We start from the raw sequence: 19790 nt of genomic DNA on the forward strand, positions 1-19790 counted from the left end.
GGCAAGCGAAGAACAGTTTAAACCAGAAACATCTGAAACTTTAGAAGAAATCCTCCTCCAATGTTTTACTGTTTCACTTTTCTGTCAATAACAGAAAGCAGGAACTACTTGTGCTGTGGTTTCTGAGGGTTAACCTAATAAGTACTGTTTATATCCCATGTTCAGTGACAGACATCACACAGTAAGCTAACCAAAGTTCCACTAAGCTAACATAATAAAATATAATAACCTGTCCTTAATAACATTCTAACATTAATATATGAACAATAAATAAAATCTACATGTCTAAAACAACATTGGAACGAGTGAGAAACAGGCCACTGCTCCCCTCAGTCAGCATCCAGTCAATTAACACACTTTATTTTATAAGGCCTAACCAAACAAAATAGGGCAGGGGGACAGAGAAATATCCACTTCTACCATTTTTATTTGTGCAGAGTTTAACCTATTAACCTATAAAGATTGACTAGCTATTCTTTGGTTAATTTAGAGCTTTGTAACTCATTTTAATGGTATTTTTGATTTATTAAGATTGTAAAATGAACTACAGACAGGTTTTAAATTTTTTGTTCTTAGTCTGGTCTCAGGCTTGACTCCCGCCCACTCCTGGTCTCGACCTTCATTTGATCTCTCCTGCTCCTGGCCAAAAGGCAAAGTCTGAATATTGACCCTGATTAGATTTTTCCAGGTCTTACCTCAGATTGCCTTGACTTCACTAGTTTGCATTAGCAGCTCTAATCCAAAACTAAGTGCATTTTCATACCTCTTGTTCATTTGTAGGCCTTCTCATGTTTAATGCATTCCTTTGGTCAGAGCGTTTAACCTTTCCTTGAGAGCATTAGTGCCAAGCGGTGACATTGACATCTCCCACTCAGGCTGTGTGGCCTTCGAAAGGCCTGGCAAGACCTCTGCAGGCCCCAGGGTTGACAAACCAACGCAACATTATTCTCATAACATTTGGCATTTGGCATGACCGGAGCCGCTTGTGTGGCCGCAGTTCCAGAGCTCTATCTCTTCCCTTCCCCTTGGAGCATTTCCCCTTGGTTTGCTCTGGTTAAGATCAGTTAAAGAGCTTGTAAACTTAGAGTATTTTCCCCTTGGTTTGGTTTGTTTTCACACAGGGGAAAATCCAAGCGAAACAAAATGCTTCACGACAAACCACATGAGAACTCTCTCTCTGCTTATTGGTCAGAGCCCTTGGGCGCAGGAGCAAGAAAGTAAATACAGGAGAAGGTCCTGTGTTCTGAACCTGTGCATATTTCTGTGCAATTTAACATGGAGCAACAGCAGAGATGGCATTTGTTCATATCTGAGGAGTACCTTGCGGAGTATGTCTGATATTTTGGGTCGGCTCGAGGTCAGATCATATTCTCACCACAAAGGAACCACTTCAGAATTCTTTTTCATAGACCACCTCTTCTCTAGGGTCTCGGTGAGGTCGTTTTGGAGGCGTTTCCATGTTTAATTGTGGAAAAGTGGAAATGTCCAAAAAGGTCTCAGAAAGCCTTCGCCCAACCAGTTGAAGAACAGATGGTATTTTTTTTTGTCGTTGTTTTGGTCTAGTATGGACATTGCAGTGCATTGGAATGTGCTAGAGGATCGTTTCCTGCTGTCATTTCTGTGGTCAGGAAGACCCATGACATCATGCATATCTCTAAGGTTATCTGGCTGAGGCTATTGTGGTTAGCGTGGCCGCTGGCATTCAGATTCAACGGGCTCAGTGTGACAGAGAAAGCGGGAGTGCTCTGAAGGCAGAGCTGGAGCATGAAGTGTCTCTGTGCTGAATAGCTGTGGCTCAGTGCATATTAAAGTAAGAATGATAATTAGCACGTTGCCAGGACGGAAATTTGGCAAAAACGAGAAGGAGGAAATTGGTTTTCTAATCAGAATCTGACTCTGAGCGCAATTCATTCACTCTCTCTTTGGCTGTAAGTGCTTTTTAAAACAGTGCTGTGGATTCCAGGGCCAGTGCATTAGCCCCTGATTTGCAGTAGTGGCAGGCGGCCGAAGAAAGGGAGAGGCTGAGCCCAGGTGCTGTTGACATGCTGTAATTAATGAAGTTCCAGGGTGTGTGGCGCCCAGAGAAAGCAGCGAGAGTGTTAAGGTAATGTTCTGTGGGAAGCTTCACATGGGGCTTGGATGATTTCTCTTTTCCAGTTTAAAATTCATGACTCCTGCTGTTTTAGTGGCTGATTAAGATATGCCATGAAATTGGTACCAGCTTCCTTGCATTCGGGCTCTGATAGCAGGACGACATAAAAAAAACAACAACATGTGCCTTCTCTTGTTTTGCTCTGGGAGCGCATCCCTATTGCACCTCCTTTCCATGTGCTTAAAGGTGACTAAAACGGATGGATGCCTTTTTGACACCTCTGCTGTGCTGGCTCATGTTCAGCTGCGCTGGGGCTTTATGTGAAGCTTGATTTGCTAACATTTCTCTCTTTCTCTCTCCCTCTCTTTTCCCTTTCCCTTTTCTTTGATGCAGGAGCAGCTCAGTACCCAGGTATGCCCTACCTTTTACCTCTCTGTGTGTTTCCTCCGTCTGCGTGTTTGTTTGCCTTCCGTCCGTCCTGTGTGTCGTGCCATTCCCACCACCATTACCCCACCTCCGGTCCTTTACATCTAGCCTAGCATCAGAACCAGAACTATCTTCTCTTTCTTCAGCTTCTAATTCATTCATTCTTCTTCTGCTGCTGCTGCTGCTGATGTAGCTCCTGCCTGAGCCTCTAGCAATGCAGCTGCTGGTTGGCTGGCTCCATTCTTCACCTCTGCAGTCTACTCTAACTCAAGAGTTTTTCACCTTACAGGTCTAAGTTTAGCCCTCATGCTCTCTGCTGTTTCATCCATTAACATTCCTTATTTATGCAGTGTGTGTTCACTTGTTTGTATTAAAAGGTGCTGCATCTGCAGTGTGTTTTATAAGGTGAATTATGTGCAAATGATGTGCCTAAATAACCTGCTGGGTTTGTTTCAGCGGAGAACCTTTGAGGCCTTTAAGAAAAGTGCCTAATGATTTTTAGGGAATGAAACAAAAATGTGTGTTTTTATTTTAATTTTTTTATTTGTAGAATTTTGATTGCTTTCAAAGTATGCAGATATTACAGAACTTGTCTTGTTTTGGTTAGCAAAAAAGGGATTACTTTCTAGGTAGATGCAGATTTGTTTAGAGCTCTTCCATTGGTTTAGATTTCACATTCATTTTGGAAGATTTTGAATGTGTAGGACCAGTTTCATCTGGACAAAGCATCACTCTAGGCCTTCTTGACATCCTAGATTTGTCATTTACTGTATATACAAGTGGCAATGTAACCAGGATACGGTCACAGCAGTGTCAGCTCTCTGCCAGCATCCTTACTGAAAGAAACACTACTAAATTGACACATACAAGACTAAACCATGTTTTGTGCCTGTTAGGCCTTGGGTACACTATATATCTTTTCAGTTTGCAGCACTGAAAAGAAAATGTCCATTGCACACTAAAAGACTAGGGCTCACACACCACATGACTTCAACCTGTTGCTGAATAAGAAACTTCAGCTTCATTCGTTTTTATTGACCACTGGAATCAGTTCAGCTTGAGTAGCTGACCAGTGTACACTACTAGGTTACACGCAGAACCGGGTTTGATATGCTCCAGAGCTGAAAAGTGATTGAGAGGCCAAAATCAAAGAGCCAGCCAGCACAGACTGAGAATTGTAATTAAAATCAAGGGGGAAATCATGTGGTGTAACCCTGGCTTTACATGCTTTAAACATGCCTTTCACAAACTTTTAATTTTCATATACAATCATAAGCAGCCCACAAACTGTTCCAGTGGATTCCCATTAGCGTGGTGCTAAAACACTATTAGAATCCCATATGGGAAAATGTATTATTATTATTATTATTATTATTAATTATTATTTTTATAATAATATTTTATTTATTTATTTTTTTAATTATTATTTTTTTTTTACATTGACAGCTGAAGGCCTAGATTTATTCACGGTTCCTCACCACTGATAAAGGTCTTTCATGAACATATAAGCTGGATAAATTAGGGATGCACAGTGATATTGGAATGATATGTTGGAATCAGACAGATGAGAGATGTTGACAGTTGATTTGATGTATTTGATATATTTTATCTTATGATATCTTTTAAACCAATATTTGATAATGTATTTATTGAACTTGAATAATGTTTAGCTTATACTGGGCTGTCGTGCTAGAACAATTAGTCAATTTACTTATTATTTACTTTAATTTATTATTATTATTTTGTTTGTTTTACCAGGGATGGAAATGGCCTGATCTTTATGCTGTTTTTTTTACAGCCCTTCTTGTTCGCATTTGAAAGTTGCATTCGTCAAAGTTCTGCCCTTACCTATTCACCCTGTGCATGCATGTGTTGTTACTATGACAACCAGTGTGGCGATCCAAGCAAATGTGACCAAAGTTTGACCATATGTGTGGGGTTTGGTCACTTGAAAGACTGACAATAAGACTGAAGAAACAAATCCACTTTGCTTCGCAGTGTAAACAAAGCCTCCTTGAGCGGAGTCAGGTGTGTTAGAGCAGGAAACCTTTGTAGTGCTTGTTTTCAGAGTTGATATGTTGGTGAAGCTGTGCTAAAAGCAGCATTTAACAAATTCTATGCTCCCTGATGTGTCCTAAAAGGTCTGCATACAGGTTAGAGCACACAAATAAGTACATCCAGGAGGTTCTGGTGGCATCTGATGTTTTAGTAATGATGGTTTAATCTCCAGAACCTGATCAAAGTGAGGAAAAATCCAGACCAAGATCAAAACTATCAAAACCATCAGGTACTTTGATGCGTTGTATTGTATTGGTAAAGAAATGCTAATCCAGCATTGGGATCATTAGTTAGTGCTTTTGGGGTTTTAGATTTTGGGGTTTAGTCTCAACTTTTACTTCCAGAACAGGGTTCCTGTGCATTCTGGCCCATTTTCACCCTGTTTGGAACCCTACAGAAATTAATAATATATAGCTCTGTAATGCTAATGCTAATCCAGGTAGATCTAGCCTCTATTTTTTATAAATTAGGATCAGCATCAGCAGATAGGTACACGATATTCTGTAGAACATCAGCTTCTGCCTGCAGTTCCCATATTGGTGCATCCCTAGGATAAATAATGACCAAATGTGAAATCCGTCTGGAATGCCATTGCTCATAAGTGCTTTGCTCAAGGGCACAATTTGGTTAGGAGGACAGTATGTGTGTCAGACATTTCCTGACCCAGGACTCGGAATGCTTGCCGCGCTGGAAATCACAATCTATTACGGTTTGCTCTGAAAATGTCCTAAATGGGCCTTTAAAGTAGGACTTCACCGCTTTCTTAAACTTTCTCAAAGATGTTCTCATCTTAAGAGGTCTTGAAAGAAGGGGGCTAAGTGAATTTCTGGTATTATCATTTATACCTTAATGAGGGGCAAGTAAAAGTTAATGAAATTTTGAAAGGATTGAGAACCTCTCCTTGAGTCATTCATTTTTGAATACAAAGACTTGGGGGGGAAAAAAAAAAACCTGATTAAACCTCATACTGCATTAACAGTACCTCACCGACCTTGTTCAGGTTTTATAGTTCAACATGGGCTGTCCCCACGAGACAAAGTGAACAAGACTTTAAGAACTACGACGGAAATAGCGAAATATCAGCAGTGGCTCGATCTTCTTAGAGAAGTAATCGGTCATAACCCAATAGTTTGGCGTCGACCTTTGCTTTTTAGTGCAGTTAATAGAAACAAACAGGCTGCTTGTGGGGCTACCCTACATAAAGGATATCTTAAAGAATATTAATGCCTAGGGGCTTGGTAATACATAGCGGACTGTTAGGAGCAGTTCTTGCTGAGGTCGCCTTTTTTGAATGTCAAGAGTGTGTGTAATGTCTTGGCTCGGGCGACACCTTGTGTAACTAGATGAGCGTGCTGAAAAGACACCCAGTAGACAGTGGACTCCACAGTAAGACTTTGCAATGATCCGAGTGTTTGCCTATTACTGTGGAGATCATGGTGTCAGTCCTGGCTGTTGTTCCCTCTTCCTTGAGGGAGGCACTTAATGCTAAGTTGACCCCACGGTTAGATAACATAAGCAGCTTTCGGCTGAAGTGTCCGCTAAATGTAGACGCTCGATTGTGTACGTTGAACTGGGATGGCCTGACGTTTCTAAGAGAAGTGTTTAATGGACTCTCATTCTTCTTTAAGTGCTTTATCCTCGGCTTTTAAGGCTATGTGATGTGGAGCTAATTGTAGCCACTAGCGTAGCCTCAGCTAATGTTTTGTGTAGGCTGTGGCATTTGTCCCGTGCGCCTTGGGTAAACGAATGCTAAGATGGTAGGCCAGGGTTGCACCGCAACGCAAGGTAACTTTCTAGCTGTCTTGAAGCCTACCCATCACTCTTTGGGGCTCAGAGAGGAATAATGGCAGTCTTGCACAGGCCGCAGCGGTGTTAAAAGCTGGAGCAGTGCCGGAGCGCGAGGGGGGCAATGATTCAGACGGTCAGCTTTACGGCCGCTAACTCTGCCTACACTGCGGCAGCCCTCCGCCATTAATGCCCCTCCACGCGCACTCAATCAGTGCAAACATGCTGAGACAGTGGTGGAACAAACACACACACACACACACATACACTCACACATTTACAAACAGCTAGCACTTGGCAGAGACCCTGTTCTTTTTCTTTTTTTTTCTTTTTTTCGCCTTTCGATCCAATTATTAATCGCGGCCAAGTTATTTATACGTTTATAAATTAGAATTGAGCTGAGGAAGACTCTCTGGGGGGATTGGATGGGACCCAGCCCTTGTTAAGGACCCTAGTCCTTCACGGCCCTCTGCCTGGTTTATCCAGGGCACTCTCACTCCATTTCTCTCCCTCTCTCTCTCTCTTTCTCTCTCTCTCTTATTACTTCTTATTTCTCTGCGATGCTTGTAAACAGAACACTTTCCTGCCAAAGACACACACTCCCCATTAATATTGAATAGAGCGGCAGTGCTGATGGGGGCTGCTGTTATGGTATTAGCGTCAGCTCCTGTAAAATTACAGTAAAAGGCTCCCGGGAAAGGAGCGTTAGCTAAGCACATTAGCACTAGACAGCGGTGAAAGAACTGCCTGTGTAAATGGAGGGGGGCTTTCTTTTGAGTGTATTCCAGAAAAAAAGAGAAAGACAGTGAGCTCGTTTTGATTCACTGGATGAGAGTGTTATTAGAGAAGGCAAAAGGCTAGCTGTAATCAACGTAATGCCAAAGGCACGTGCAATTCAGTGACCGACTTCAGGCTTCAGCCTCTGACCTCAAGGACATGCCTCTGCCACACGGACTCCCTCCTCTTCTTGCCTGTGATGTCATCCAAGCACAAGTGTGTATGTGAGAATCGATCTCCGAAGACACAAGAGGACAAGGTCTAGCGGAGACTGAAGGGGAGACTAATATATAGCCTCACTGCAGAGGGGTTTCTTTATCCTTATGAGCTTACATACTGACTGATCAGGAGCTGCACTGAGAGACAATGCCATAAATTACTGAAGCCGAGGGGAGCACTGAGTGGTCCAGCTGACTTAGCAGCTGCCATTGTGATTGCTGGTTCAAATCCTGGGTCATGCTGCCTGTCATCGGCAGCCGGAGCCTGAAAGAGCACAATTGCCATTGCTCTCTCCTCTTCCCACATAACTTCAGTGTTATGCTGGCTGGCACAGGCATTTGCTAGCCGATGCATCAGAGCTGGGTACCCTCCACTTTCCTCCGAGTTGCCCCGGTGACCACGGTGGTCGTTGTTTGCACATGTGTCAAAGGAGACATGTGTCAGTCTTTACTCTCCAGGTGTTGGGAGCATTACATGTGATAGGGGATTAGGAGTACTAAAGAGTGGGTTGGGTAATTGGCTATCTAAAATTGGGGAGGGTATATTGAGGTTGTATCGTCAGTCTGTAGTTGGCGTCCTGTCTACATGAAGAATTGGGGTCTGAACTGGATTTCAGAAATTGCTGCGGACACACCTTGCAGTAATCAAAAGTGTTTCCATCAGGATACGTTTTACCCTGTGTATATTTTTTCATTGAATGCCTATGAATCCTCAGAACTGTGAGGCTGTTAACAATCAATATTCATTAATAGTGTCATACATCTGAGGATCCAGTGACATTCAGGACAAAACATATCAAGTTTGAAACATTTTATGTTGACCACAGGATATGATTCTAAAATGTCTGTCAAAACAATTCAGCTTAAACATTTTACTAATATAAATATGTTGCCAATTGTAAATTATGTATATGGCCTAACACTGACTACAGGATCAGCTCTATACACAAAATCTAGTATCCAAAAGTTTAGACACCCCTGGTCAAACTTTCGGTTAAAATAGCTAATAGAAGATGTGGTGTTGTGCACTGTTCTACTGTGCAGTGATACCTGCACAAACCCGACCATAAAGGTGTCATCAGAGGAACACCTTTCCTGCACCCTCACCTCCGAATTCAGCATCAGATGATTTCAGTGAAGCATCTAAACAAGTCCTGAGGAAGTAACAACTAAACTTTTTGGGTTGCAGTGAGCGCCCAAGGGTATTTTTTGGAAGAAAAAGGGTGCAGAATTTCACATAACCAGTGAATTCTGGAAGTAAACATCACACATCTGTAAAACAAAAAAGCTGAAGATAAAAAGGGGGATTTCTTCTTCTACAGCAGGATAATGATCCTAACCTCAACATCCACAATGGAATTTTTAAGAGATGCAAGCTAAAGGTTTTGCCATGAAGAGAACTGAAGAGGCTCTCAGCTTACTACAAAAACCATAGTAACTATACAGAACTATGTTATTTATATATAAACAAGGTAATATAGGAAATACCATAAAAGAAGTACCAAATACTTATGGACACTCTGAGCAGTTACATACTGAATGGTCACGCCAAGCAGTTACAGTATCTTAGAAAGAGGCGGGGTGAGAGCTGAAGCGGATTGGGGACTGTGGAGACGGACAGCTGCCGGAGGTCCTCCCTGTGCCCTTTCTAACTGTGATCCGGGATGGTGAGGCAGGAGGAGTGAGGGAGAGGGCAGCGAAAGGTCCTCTTCCATTCTGCTGCACTTTCTCTCCCCCTCTTCCTGCCCTCCTCCTCCTCCTCCTACTTTTCTGGTTTTGTCATCACTTTTTACTGCTTCCATTTCTGTTTCTAAATCTCTTTGCCCCCCTCTCTCTCTCTCGCCCTCTCTATCTGCGTTTCTCTCTCTCCTTCCTCTGTTACTGTCTCCTTCTCCCTCCCTCGCTCGATCTCTTTTCCTTGGCCCAGAGCATGGTCTCAGGGCTCTTTTGTTTATCCGCTGTAGTCTAGGTTAGGCTACAGAATCTCTCTCTCTCTCTCTCTCTCTCTCTCTCTCTCACACACACACACACTCTCTCTCTCTCTCTCACTCACTCTCACTTCTCTCTGTCTCTCCTTCTCTTTGCTGAAAGAGATTTTCGAGCGAGTGAGCAGGGCCTGTGGTGCTGCGCTCGGCCACCGCCGCCCCTCTGACGCATTAATCACCAGGCTGCCATCCATCGCAGCCGCCACATTCCACTGATTTCAGCGCTTTCCCCGCTCCCGCCTGACCGCCATTTTACCCTTCATTAGCACCAGCATCATCACTATGTACTTATATGTGTTTGTGTGAATGTGCCCCTGCGTCTCCACTCCGCAGGGATGCTGGGGAGGGGGGGGCTGGGGGGGTGACGAAGTGGCAGGTTAGGAAGGAGGAGCTGCTAGAACACTCAAGCCTACGAGGGATTGGCCTTCCTATTATTCCAATAAGCATGGTCGGCCATGGGTTTAGAAATGCCATCTCACAATCTGCGCCTAACAAGACATGCGTTGTTCCTAATTAGGCACAACAAAGGCCCATAAAAAAATCCAGCTTCATCTTCTTACGTTCAATTCTAATATCTGCGATTACTGCCTCCTCTCCCCGTGCTAATGTAGGGTTATTAGCTCTGGACCATCTTTTAAACACAGATTTGTTTTGAAAATCTTTGTTTTTAATAGCATTTTAACAGTTTCTATCCAGTTAGCCTGCACAAAGGGATTTATTAATTTAAGGATGAAAAATAGATGATCAGTCCTCTTCTGAGAGCCCGGCTATTTATAACTGCTGGAAAAACAGCAGCAATATTTTCTCTCTTTCTTTTAATTTTTTTATTTTTTTTTTCATTTACATTTTTGTTTTTTATTCAATAAACCAAATAAGTAGTGCAGTTGACATCGTAATTACTAATTAGCAAAAGTGGGAATTCAGGGAATTCCACGATAATTATGTGCAATTGTCTATAGATGTTGAGAGGGAAGCTCCAAAAAGAATATTCAAGTATAAAATCTCAAATTAATTTACAGCCCCTGGTTTTATTTGAAGACTTGGCCAGATTTGAAAGACTGCATTTAATTGGTCTTGATAATAAATTCTGTTTGGAATGAAACATTACATGTTCCACCGGAATTGCTTCTTAATAGTCTTTTTCTGGAAGTCAGTTGTTAGGGAGGGTTTTGGGGGGAGTTGGCACATTGCAACGGCACAGTGTCCAGAGGTCGCCTCTCGCAGATGGACGAGGACAGTGACATTAGCGCTTATGCTTTGCCGGCCATAAGGCCTGCTGGTCATCACCAACACCAACCTGCTCACTGTAGTTGGGGGACCAAATGTGCCTCAGCCTGTCCGTTTGGGCTGTGTAATAACGCCAGACTCCCATATTACTGTGTTATCATTACTACTTATTGTAATATAGTACTGATACACCCTTTAGAATATACAGAACACATGAGTGAAGCACTTATGAGACTAAGACTGGTCTGTTTTATTTTGATCAAAATAATGACTTTTCATTTGGCTGTCTTGAGTCATCAGAACTCCCACAGAAAGTCGTGAATGGCAGTGAAAATAAGGCCATGTGTTTTGAGAGCTAAAGAGAAAAATCTATAACTAAGAAATCAAATCTCAAAGAGAACGAGAGAACTATCCGTTAAACTTTAGCAGCCTTGAATTACTTAAATTGCTTACCCCAGACAACTAAAGTTATGGCAGAAGTGGTCTGTCATTGTAGTGTGTTGTAACACTCAAAAAAACGAACTTTTCTTTTCATACGTTCTCAAAAGCAAAGGTGAAAGGAGTTTGTGGATTCAGGCTAGTCAATGTAATGATTTGAGCCCAGCTAAAGGGAGGATACTGTATGTGTGTTCGGTGCATGCAGAAATCATAAGCTGTAAGCCTTTAGATTTGCGAGAATTGAAGCAGTGGAGAAGTACAGCTATAGTATATATAGTCGTCTTGTTTGTCCCTCCCTTCCCTCCTTCTCTGGAGAGAGAGAGAGAGAGAGAGACTCAGATGCTCTTTTTGAATCTCTCTTTATTCTTTATCTCTCACTGTTCTCATCTTTGGATTTAAATGTCTTAATATAAATAAGTTTTTCCTTGAAATTTTATTTATTTATTTATTTGTTTGTTTGTTTGTTTATTTCAACTCAACTCATCGGATTGGACACGGATGCTGTGTCTGCATTTTTGTGTGTGTAGATACACATTGTACACTTTACTGCCTAATTACCACACTACAGACTGTAGTAATTACCACAGGGACACTATACAGCCCTGGATGGCACAAGCTCTAAGCTGCACAACCGTCTGTTCAAATGAAATGAAATGAAACCTGGATCCAGCCTTAGTTTTTTCCAGTTTTTTCGTACAATGAGGTCCAAATCGCGGTGCGAAATATGCAGTGACATTTGTGTACTGTTACACCTACAGCTGGGCGGTACAAATACTACCAATATTTAAAGATAATGTCACAATATACAATATTTATCACAGACTAAATACATCATTAACAATACATTTCTAAACACTACTATTCAAATTTTCTCCCGTAATAAATACAGTGATTTTTTCTTCATCTAATTAAACCAGTCAATTGCACTGTTGGTAATGAAACCTGCAGTTGATCAGTGTAATTTAAGCACTGCCAGTACTGTCGAAATACTCTCTTAGAAAAGCATATTGTGCATTACAATAACAAAATGTATCACGATACATGATAAAATATCGTCATATTGCCGAGCCCTAGTTACGCCCCTAATATATATTAGTGCCTTAGTGCTATGCGCTGCATATAGCCATCAAGTTATATGGACTTGCTGCTATTGGTGAAAAAAACATTCATTAGAAGTGTTGTTTTGTAATGAACTCACTGCTGTAACACAAGGAGAACTGCTCATTTATGAGGAAGCTTTATGTGAAGAGAACTTGAGAAACATAAGAAAAACAAGAGCTACCAGAAACCAGAACACTGGCTGGAAAAGCTGGAAAGCACCACCTTACACCACATTACAATAGTTATTCTATCATAAAGGTTGTCAAAACTAACGCTTTATTAATGTGACAAATCATTAGCACCACTGAAGTCTGACATCTTTGTACCATCGGTAGTAGTTCAGGCTGAAGTCCAGCTGCTCACTTGCTGTACGTTGTCAAGACAGAGTCCATGATTGTAGTCTTCTTGTTCAAAGCGATACCTTCAGCAGACCACATTGGGCAGTGTTTGCGGGAGACCTATGGATAAATCAATCAGCGGCAAACTAACACAAGCAATAGTGAAGTGGATACAGTTCCCCTCGAGACCCTCCACTGAAAACATGAGAGTGATAGGCTACCCTCACAAGTTGGAACCACTTTCAGTGATTTCTTTGAACTGCTCTTTTTCTGGGGCCTCTGAACTTCCTGTTAGTGATGATGGTTGACTACAGCTTTTCTGTGTCCACATACAAAAGGTTTGTTTGGCCGCTTTGATTGGATTGACCAACACACAGTACAGGGGGAAAGTCCAAGTTGCTCAGTGCAGATCTGAGAAGGGTGATCGTACATTTGCACAAGTTCGGAATGTCTCCCGGAGCCATTTCTAAACAACTGCAGATTCCAGGATCATCAGCTCAAACAGTCAGAGGAACAATTTATTGGCCGCTGTAGCCACTTTGCCAAGGCCTTGAAAAAGACCCAAACTTTCACCCTCAGCTGAGTGGAAATTGGTTCTGGTAGTAAGGAACAATCCAAGTACCCAACCCAATCAGAACACAGGCCTACCTTGAACTAGAGGATGCTTGAACACCAGCAAAATAATCTACTATCAAGCAACTATCAGTATAAAAGCTACTATCAGTCAAGTTGACTGTCACTTGGACTGAAAGGCTGCCATCCAGGAATGAAGCCCCAAGAAGGAAGGTTTTATGGTTAAATGAGACAAAGGTGTTTGGAGGAATAAGGGCAAGGCATTCAAGCCTCTGAGAGCACTGTACCAACTGTTAAGCATGGTGGTGGTAGCAACCTGCTATGAGTCTGTTGTGGTGCCTGTGGAACTGGGACATTGCACAAAGTAGAAGGAATAATGAAGAGACGGGTGGTTTGAGGTAGTCCTGTTGAGTATTTGGCAGGTGTTCCTCCAGAACAATGAATCAATAAAGCAAGCCAACATTAAGCTTTTGGACCTCAAGTATGTGGACAGTGCTTTAAAGTCGGGTCTGAGCCAGGAAACACAACAAATTTAGTCCAAATCCAACCACCATTCTGCCAAGAAGCCTCTTGATGGCTATCCAAAAAAAGGTGTAACATGCTAAGGGACATTTAACCAAATATTAGGTGGGCTATGTATATTTTTGACCCTTTTTTGGCAATACTAATATAAAAATTGAGGATGATCCTCACTAGTAATGAAACAAAACAAAAGCAAAAATGTTTGTGTGTGTCTTCTGTAACCCATCATTCACATTCTGATTTGACACCATGACTCTTTTCTGCGCGTCCAGCAGGAAGGGATGCAGTGCTGCTTACGGAGGAGGACACTAGAGCGCTTTGACCTTCTCAGCACAGCGGCCTGCTGTGACGGGTGGGCTTGGGGTAATATAAATGGCGTGTCTGGCTGGCTATGAGCAGAGCAGCCTGCTCTGACAGCTTTAATCTAGGCTAAAATGATCAGTGTTCTGTGCTACTGCTTTTGAATGCCGGTAATTAAATACAAAGATAATGTCACAGATCTGTTTGAACAAGTTATGCAAATACGCGGCACGCACACTTCTCCACTGTTTCTGCAATGCCTTGTTGGTTGTTGATGCATGCGCTGAAAGCTAATTTTTCGCAGGGGCCCTCTTTTTGATGGTCCGCGCCTAAGCAATAAGGGTAATGAAGGCTTAGTCTGAATCGGAATTAATCACTAGTTCATCTATTTCTGCGGCGGTGACAAACAATTATCTTAATTAAGCCAAGCGGCGTGCCAATAATCAATAATCATCTTGAGACTAATCAAGTTTAATCCCTTCTTTAATTTGGGGTGATCTGTGCACAAGATTTACTTAACATTACTTAACTTCTCCTATATTAAGGGCAATTTTCTTAATAGTTGTCTACGTAGCTCAGCTTTGTGTTTGCCGTGACAGCCGGAGCTGTATCTTTGTACTTCGTGTGCTTGCTGAATGAGAAGACACGCGTACAAACACACACTCGCACTTTGCTGAGCTGCCAGAGAAACGGAGCACATGCTGGAGGGTCATTAAAATGTTTACCCTTGTCTCTCATTGATCCTGACTCTGTGGCATACCCTAGTGGTTCATGGATGTGCCTCCAATATATCATATGTAGGCCTCATGTTTTCCTGAAGCTGCAGGCACAACATCTGCTGTACTGAGCATGAATAGTTAAACATATCTCACAGAGTCTCTTGCCTGAACTTCTGCAGCAAAAAATAAGAAATCGAGGTCTTCTTAGCGCTGGTTTAGGGGCCGCTTTGTCACTTTTCCCACACAGCGAAATAGCATCTCTCTCCAAACTGTAGAATCATGCATTTTTAATTGTGTTGCCATTTAGCACGTGTTAAAGTAGGGCTATTTGAGTAAGTCGGTGGAATGAAGCTAACTCGCCTCCTGCACACATCTATCTTCACTCTCTCTCTCTCACATTTGTTTGCAAGGACCATTAGGACCATTTCTGATGGCTGTCAAATGCTGTGTCATGAAGCAGAACTCTGTTCAGTTTGAGTGTATTATTGGTTTGTTTAGTTAATCTTTAGCAGTGGTGGGGGAAATGGCTGAATCTGGGTTGCCTTAATGATCCCTGGTTATTTTTATAATAAAAGCGGGGTCAAATGGACAGTCACAGTAACTAGGACAGGCACAGACAGGGAGGAGAACTCGAATCAAGTGCAGTAGATTCTGTCTAGGCTGTTTCCCTTGTTTAAGGCCATTATACATGTGTAACACATAGTGCCAGTCAAAAGTCTGGAGTGCCTTAGTGGTTTTCACTATTGTCTACAGCTTTGCCTCTTTTGGTCTTGAGGGAGCTTTACCTGTGCTGGTTCTAGACTTCCCTGTATTTTATGGGCTAGATAACTGTATACTATGGGCATGGTAACTCTATTGTATAAGTTAGATAACTGTATTCTATGGGTATGGTAACTCTTGCATGGGCTAGATAACTGTATTCTATGGGTATGGTAACTCTTGTATGGGCTAGATAACTGTATTATATGGGTATGGTAACTCTATTGTTTGGGCTAGATAACTGTATTATATGGGTATGGTAACTCTTGTATGGGCTAGATAACTGTTTTATGTGGGTATGGTAACTCTATTGGTTGGGCTAGATAACTGTGTTCTATGGGTATAGTAACCCTATTCTACTAGCTAGATAACTGTATTCTATGGGTATGGTAACTCTACTGTATAAGCTAGATAACTGTATTCTATGGGTATAGTAACTCTTGTATGGGCTAGATAACTGTATTCTATGGGTATGGTAACTCTACTGTATAAGCTAGATAACTGTATTCTATGGGTATAGTAACTCTTGTATGGGCTAGATAACTGTATTATGTGGGTATGGTAACTCTATTGTATAAGCTAGATAACTGTATTCTATGGGTATAGTAACTCTTGTATGGGCTAGATAACTGTATTCTATGGGTTTGGTTTTATCAACGTTTACTGTAGCCAACAGCTCTAAGTTTATAGCCGTGCGCTAAGTAGTGTTGATTTATATGACTATATGACTTATATGTCTTTAACATCATGAAAAAGTTATATTGTCTTTCTGTGTGTCCAAACCTTTGACTGTACCTCCGTTTTAGGCGTTGACACTGAAGCATGTGACTGTGCACTGCATCTTATGTCACTAAGTGTGATAACAGCCCACAAGCCGAACCACCACGCAGTGGCCCCCATTTAACACTGTCTCCGTGACAACCACTGGTGCCCGCTACGTGCTTAACCTTCATCTGTAACCTCTCTCTTAGATAAACATGGACTGGATTTGCATTTCCAGTGCCCCCCCACCCCCTCTGCACTAACCACCCTCCCTCTGCACTAACCACCCTCCATTTCCCTTTGACAAGTCTTAAGGATCTTTCTCTCTCTCTTACACACACACACACACACACTCTCTCTCTCTCATGAGGTTCATTTGTTTGGTCTGTTTTCACTTTCCACTTCTGGCAGCCTGATTGAAATCAGTTTTGTTAAACTGTCTCTCCTTATCGGCCGCCATCAGAGGATCTGATTGCTTTCTTCTCCTCTACTTAAAGTGACAGGACTGTTTAGAGGGGGGCCTGACATCTGAAGCATGCAAATCATGCTTTTTTTTTCACCCCCCACCCCCCCACCCCCTTTTTTGGGTGCGTATTTATTTATCTCTCTGGCACTTGCCCATTCATGTTTTCTTATTAGTGCCAGCAGGGAATGGCACTAAATATAGAATTCAGTATGCGTTGTTATTTATTTACCAATTTCCTATGTGAGCTGCTGCTTAATGACAGTGTCCTCGCTTAAACCTGAGTAGCTCTGGTAGGCACACTCAAACACAGCCATGATTTTGAAATGCACAGGTTATGCTGAAGGTTATGCTTTTGTGTTGCTTTTCATTGCCTACCTTTCTGTCTGTGATAGATTCAGAGGCTTAAGCTATGTTTCCCGGAACCCTGGAGTGGTTAGGACCGGTGCATGTGGACAATGTTAAATGAATCAGCATTTGGAAGTTTTTCAGTGTGCTGATATGTTTTCTATGACTGTAAATGAAGCCTGATGCTGTCTTTATTGTTGGATGGACTGTAATAGTTTCTAAAAAGTGTGTGCACAAATGCGGAATAAAATTCGGATTGCTAAGGGCTTCTTATTCATTTGTTTATAGGATGCCATCTTTACAACAAGTGACTTGGTGCAATTCCTTCCTTCCTAGATATTCCATGATCAACTGTGAGTGGTATTATTGAAAATTGGAAGCATTTAGGAACCAAAGCAACTTAGCCACAAATTGGCAGACCACGCAAATTCACATAGCAAGTTCCAAATTTCCAAACTGTTAGAGCTGCGAAGGGGAGACCAGCTCCATGCTAATGTCTATGGATTTAGAATGGCAAGCTCATAATAATAAATCTCATAATTATGGCTGATAAAATGATGAGGGGACACTGCACATCGAGTGGCTGACCCTTGGCATGTTCTTCTGACCTTCAATGTACAGCTTCCACACACTACTGTGGGTCATCTGTCACTAATAGCTTGAGTTGTGGTTTGCTTACACTCTGCACAGTGGTCTGCTGCTGCGTTAGCTTGGGAAACTGGAGTGCCCGTCTGCCCGCCTGCTTTGTGTCGCTCATCCTTTGCTTTTATATGATTAAAACATCATCAGGTTCAGGTGAATCATTTTAGAAAAAAGTTTCATAGGGAAATCCTGTCATTGTTGCCTCGGACAGCATGTTAGGCTCCTGCACCTCCATCAGAGCCTTATCACACAGTTCTAAAGCATTGTTATTTACGAGCATAATGGTATCTATCATTATAAGAGCATAGAAACCAGATGCAGCTGCGTTGCCAAGCTAATGGCAGATGCGCTGGAATAGTGGGATAAAGAGCCAGCCTTAATGTAAATGACCGTTATTGACCACTATTGGCCTTTCTATGCATAAATACTTCTCTGACTCGAGGATCGCTGGTTTAAATCCCAAGTCATGCTGCCTGTCTTCAGCAGCCGGAGCCTGAGAGAGCACAATTGGCCTTGGGTATTTCTACAATTGGGTTGGTAGATAACTTTATCTGTCTTCCCAGATCACTTCAGTGTGATGCTGAAGTGCAGTTCAAAAAGAGGCGGTGCACAAGGCGGTGTTCTGCATGTGTTGGTCATTACCCTCATAGTGTCCTAACAATGTCTCATAACAATCTCCCAAAAATATCAGTCTAAAATATGCACTGATTACCTCGCTGTTGAAGTGTTAAACAACATTAGATGCATTCTTGCTTCAGCATTACACAGTTCAGGGCAGGTAGGACAAGGACTCTGACCTGCTTGTCCCCGAATAAAATAAAGCCCATGGGTCATGGCTGACCAGTCGTCCATGATCAGACAGAGATGCGATCTGGCGCCGCGATTCAGCCCAGAGCCCAGGCACATGTAACACGAAACACACACACACTCCCACAGGCTCATGAAAACGCTCACCATGCAGGGAGGAGAAGGGAAAAAAATCTCACTTTCACACTCTGCTGGGTATTCACACCCGCTCCAGGTGCATTTTGCCACCCGCTCCTCATCGTGCACTCATGTAAGTGTTAGATTGTGGGTTTTAGCCGCTGTTGGGTTTTATCTCTGTGTGAAAGAAATGGCTCTAACATGGACAGTGTTCTCTCTCTCACATCCACTCTTTCCTTCTCTTTTTTCTCTCTCTTTCTCTCTTTCTCCAGTCCAAAGCCAGAACCTTGTGACAGACAACGTCTCAGTGGTGGAGGGGGAAACGGCCACTATCAGCTGTCGAGTCAAAAATAATGACGACTCCGTCATCCAGCTTCTCAACCCCAACAGACAGACCATCTACTTCAAAGATGTCAGACGTAAGTACGGAGACACACACACACACACACACACACTCCCTGGCCTCCATCTCCACTAGAGAAAAGGCTGTGACTGCATCAGACTAATTCAGTGTGAGTTTTCTGAAGGCAGCTGATGGAGGGTCCCAGCTGTGTGCCAAGGGCATGTTGTTCTCCGTGGCCTGCCTTGATCTGGACTGATCTGGCTAGGCTGAGAACACTCCAGCGCTCAGTGCAGCTGCACTTGCTTCATTAGAGTGGAGGCTGCTACTGAAGGACCCTGCTGCTAGCCGCCCCCACCCCCAACACCACCATCACTACCAAGAAAAAGTACGGCATGTGATTTTGATGATAAGCATGTCATTACAAAAAAAAGTTGAAATAAAAAACATAGCAGCACAAACTCCATTCAACTTCGAGTCACATAGTCATTCTGCAGTTTCAAGGATAATGCTCCCTTCCCTTTCCTCTTTCTCATGTGGATCTTCTTCATTCATCCTTGAAAGGACAGTTTTGAAGCAGATTGTACCAATACCCCCAGTATAGTCTGGAGCTATGAGGCTAGTGTTACTAACAAGTTGTGAAAGTTTATGGGGAGTTTAGGGGCAGTCAGAGATTATCCAGCATCCTTACCTCACTAACGTCCTATAAAAAGTCCTATTAGGACTATGAACATACTATGATGAACATAGTGAGAGAAAGTGAAAGCATGAGGTTCACTAGTATTAACAACAGAGATATTTGGAGATTACATAAATAAATTATATTATATTAGTGCAGAGCCAACAGCATTATCCACCTGTACGTAAGTTTGTTATTGTGACTATCACTGATTTGTCATGTAGCTTACATTTTCCCTGATGGTAATTTTATTACCACAGTATTACAAATGGTGACTAGCTTCTAAAATGACTCAATGAGTCATTTATCTGCAT

At 42.3% G+C, this 19790-nt stretch overlaps 1 protein-coding gene across 6 annotated transcripts in view; it reads left to right on the top strand.

Moving 5' to 3' along the window:
- cadm1a (cell adhesion molecule 1a) overlaps nucleotides 1-19790 on the top strand; it is a 325258-nt gene that overhangs the window by 224382 nt on the left and 81086 nt on the right. For all 6 annotated transcript variants that reach the window (XM_072661720.1, XM_072661721.1, XM_072661722.1 and 3 more), the window contains exons 2-3: nucleotides 2486-2503; nucleotides 18730-18876. In XM_072661720.1, coding sequence (XP_072517821.1) covers nucleotides 2486-2503; nucleotides 18730-18876 — 165 coding nt within the window. The remainder of the gene's footprint in view (nucleotides 1-2485; nucleotides 2504-18729; nucleotides 18877-19790) is intronic.

This window comes from Salminus brasiliensis, chromosome 18, assembly GCF_030463535.1.
Source record: "Salminus brasiliensis chromosome 18, fSalBra1.hap2, whole genome shotgun sequence".
Classification (NCBI taxonomy): domain Eukaryota; kingdom Metazoa; phylum Chordata; class Actinopteri; order Characiformes; family Bryconidae; genus Salminus; species Salminus brasiliensis.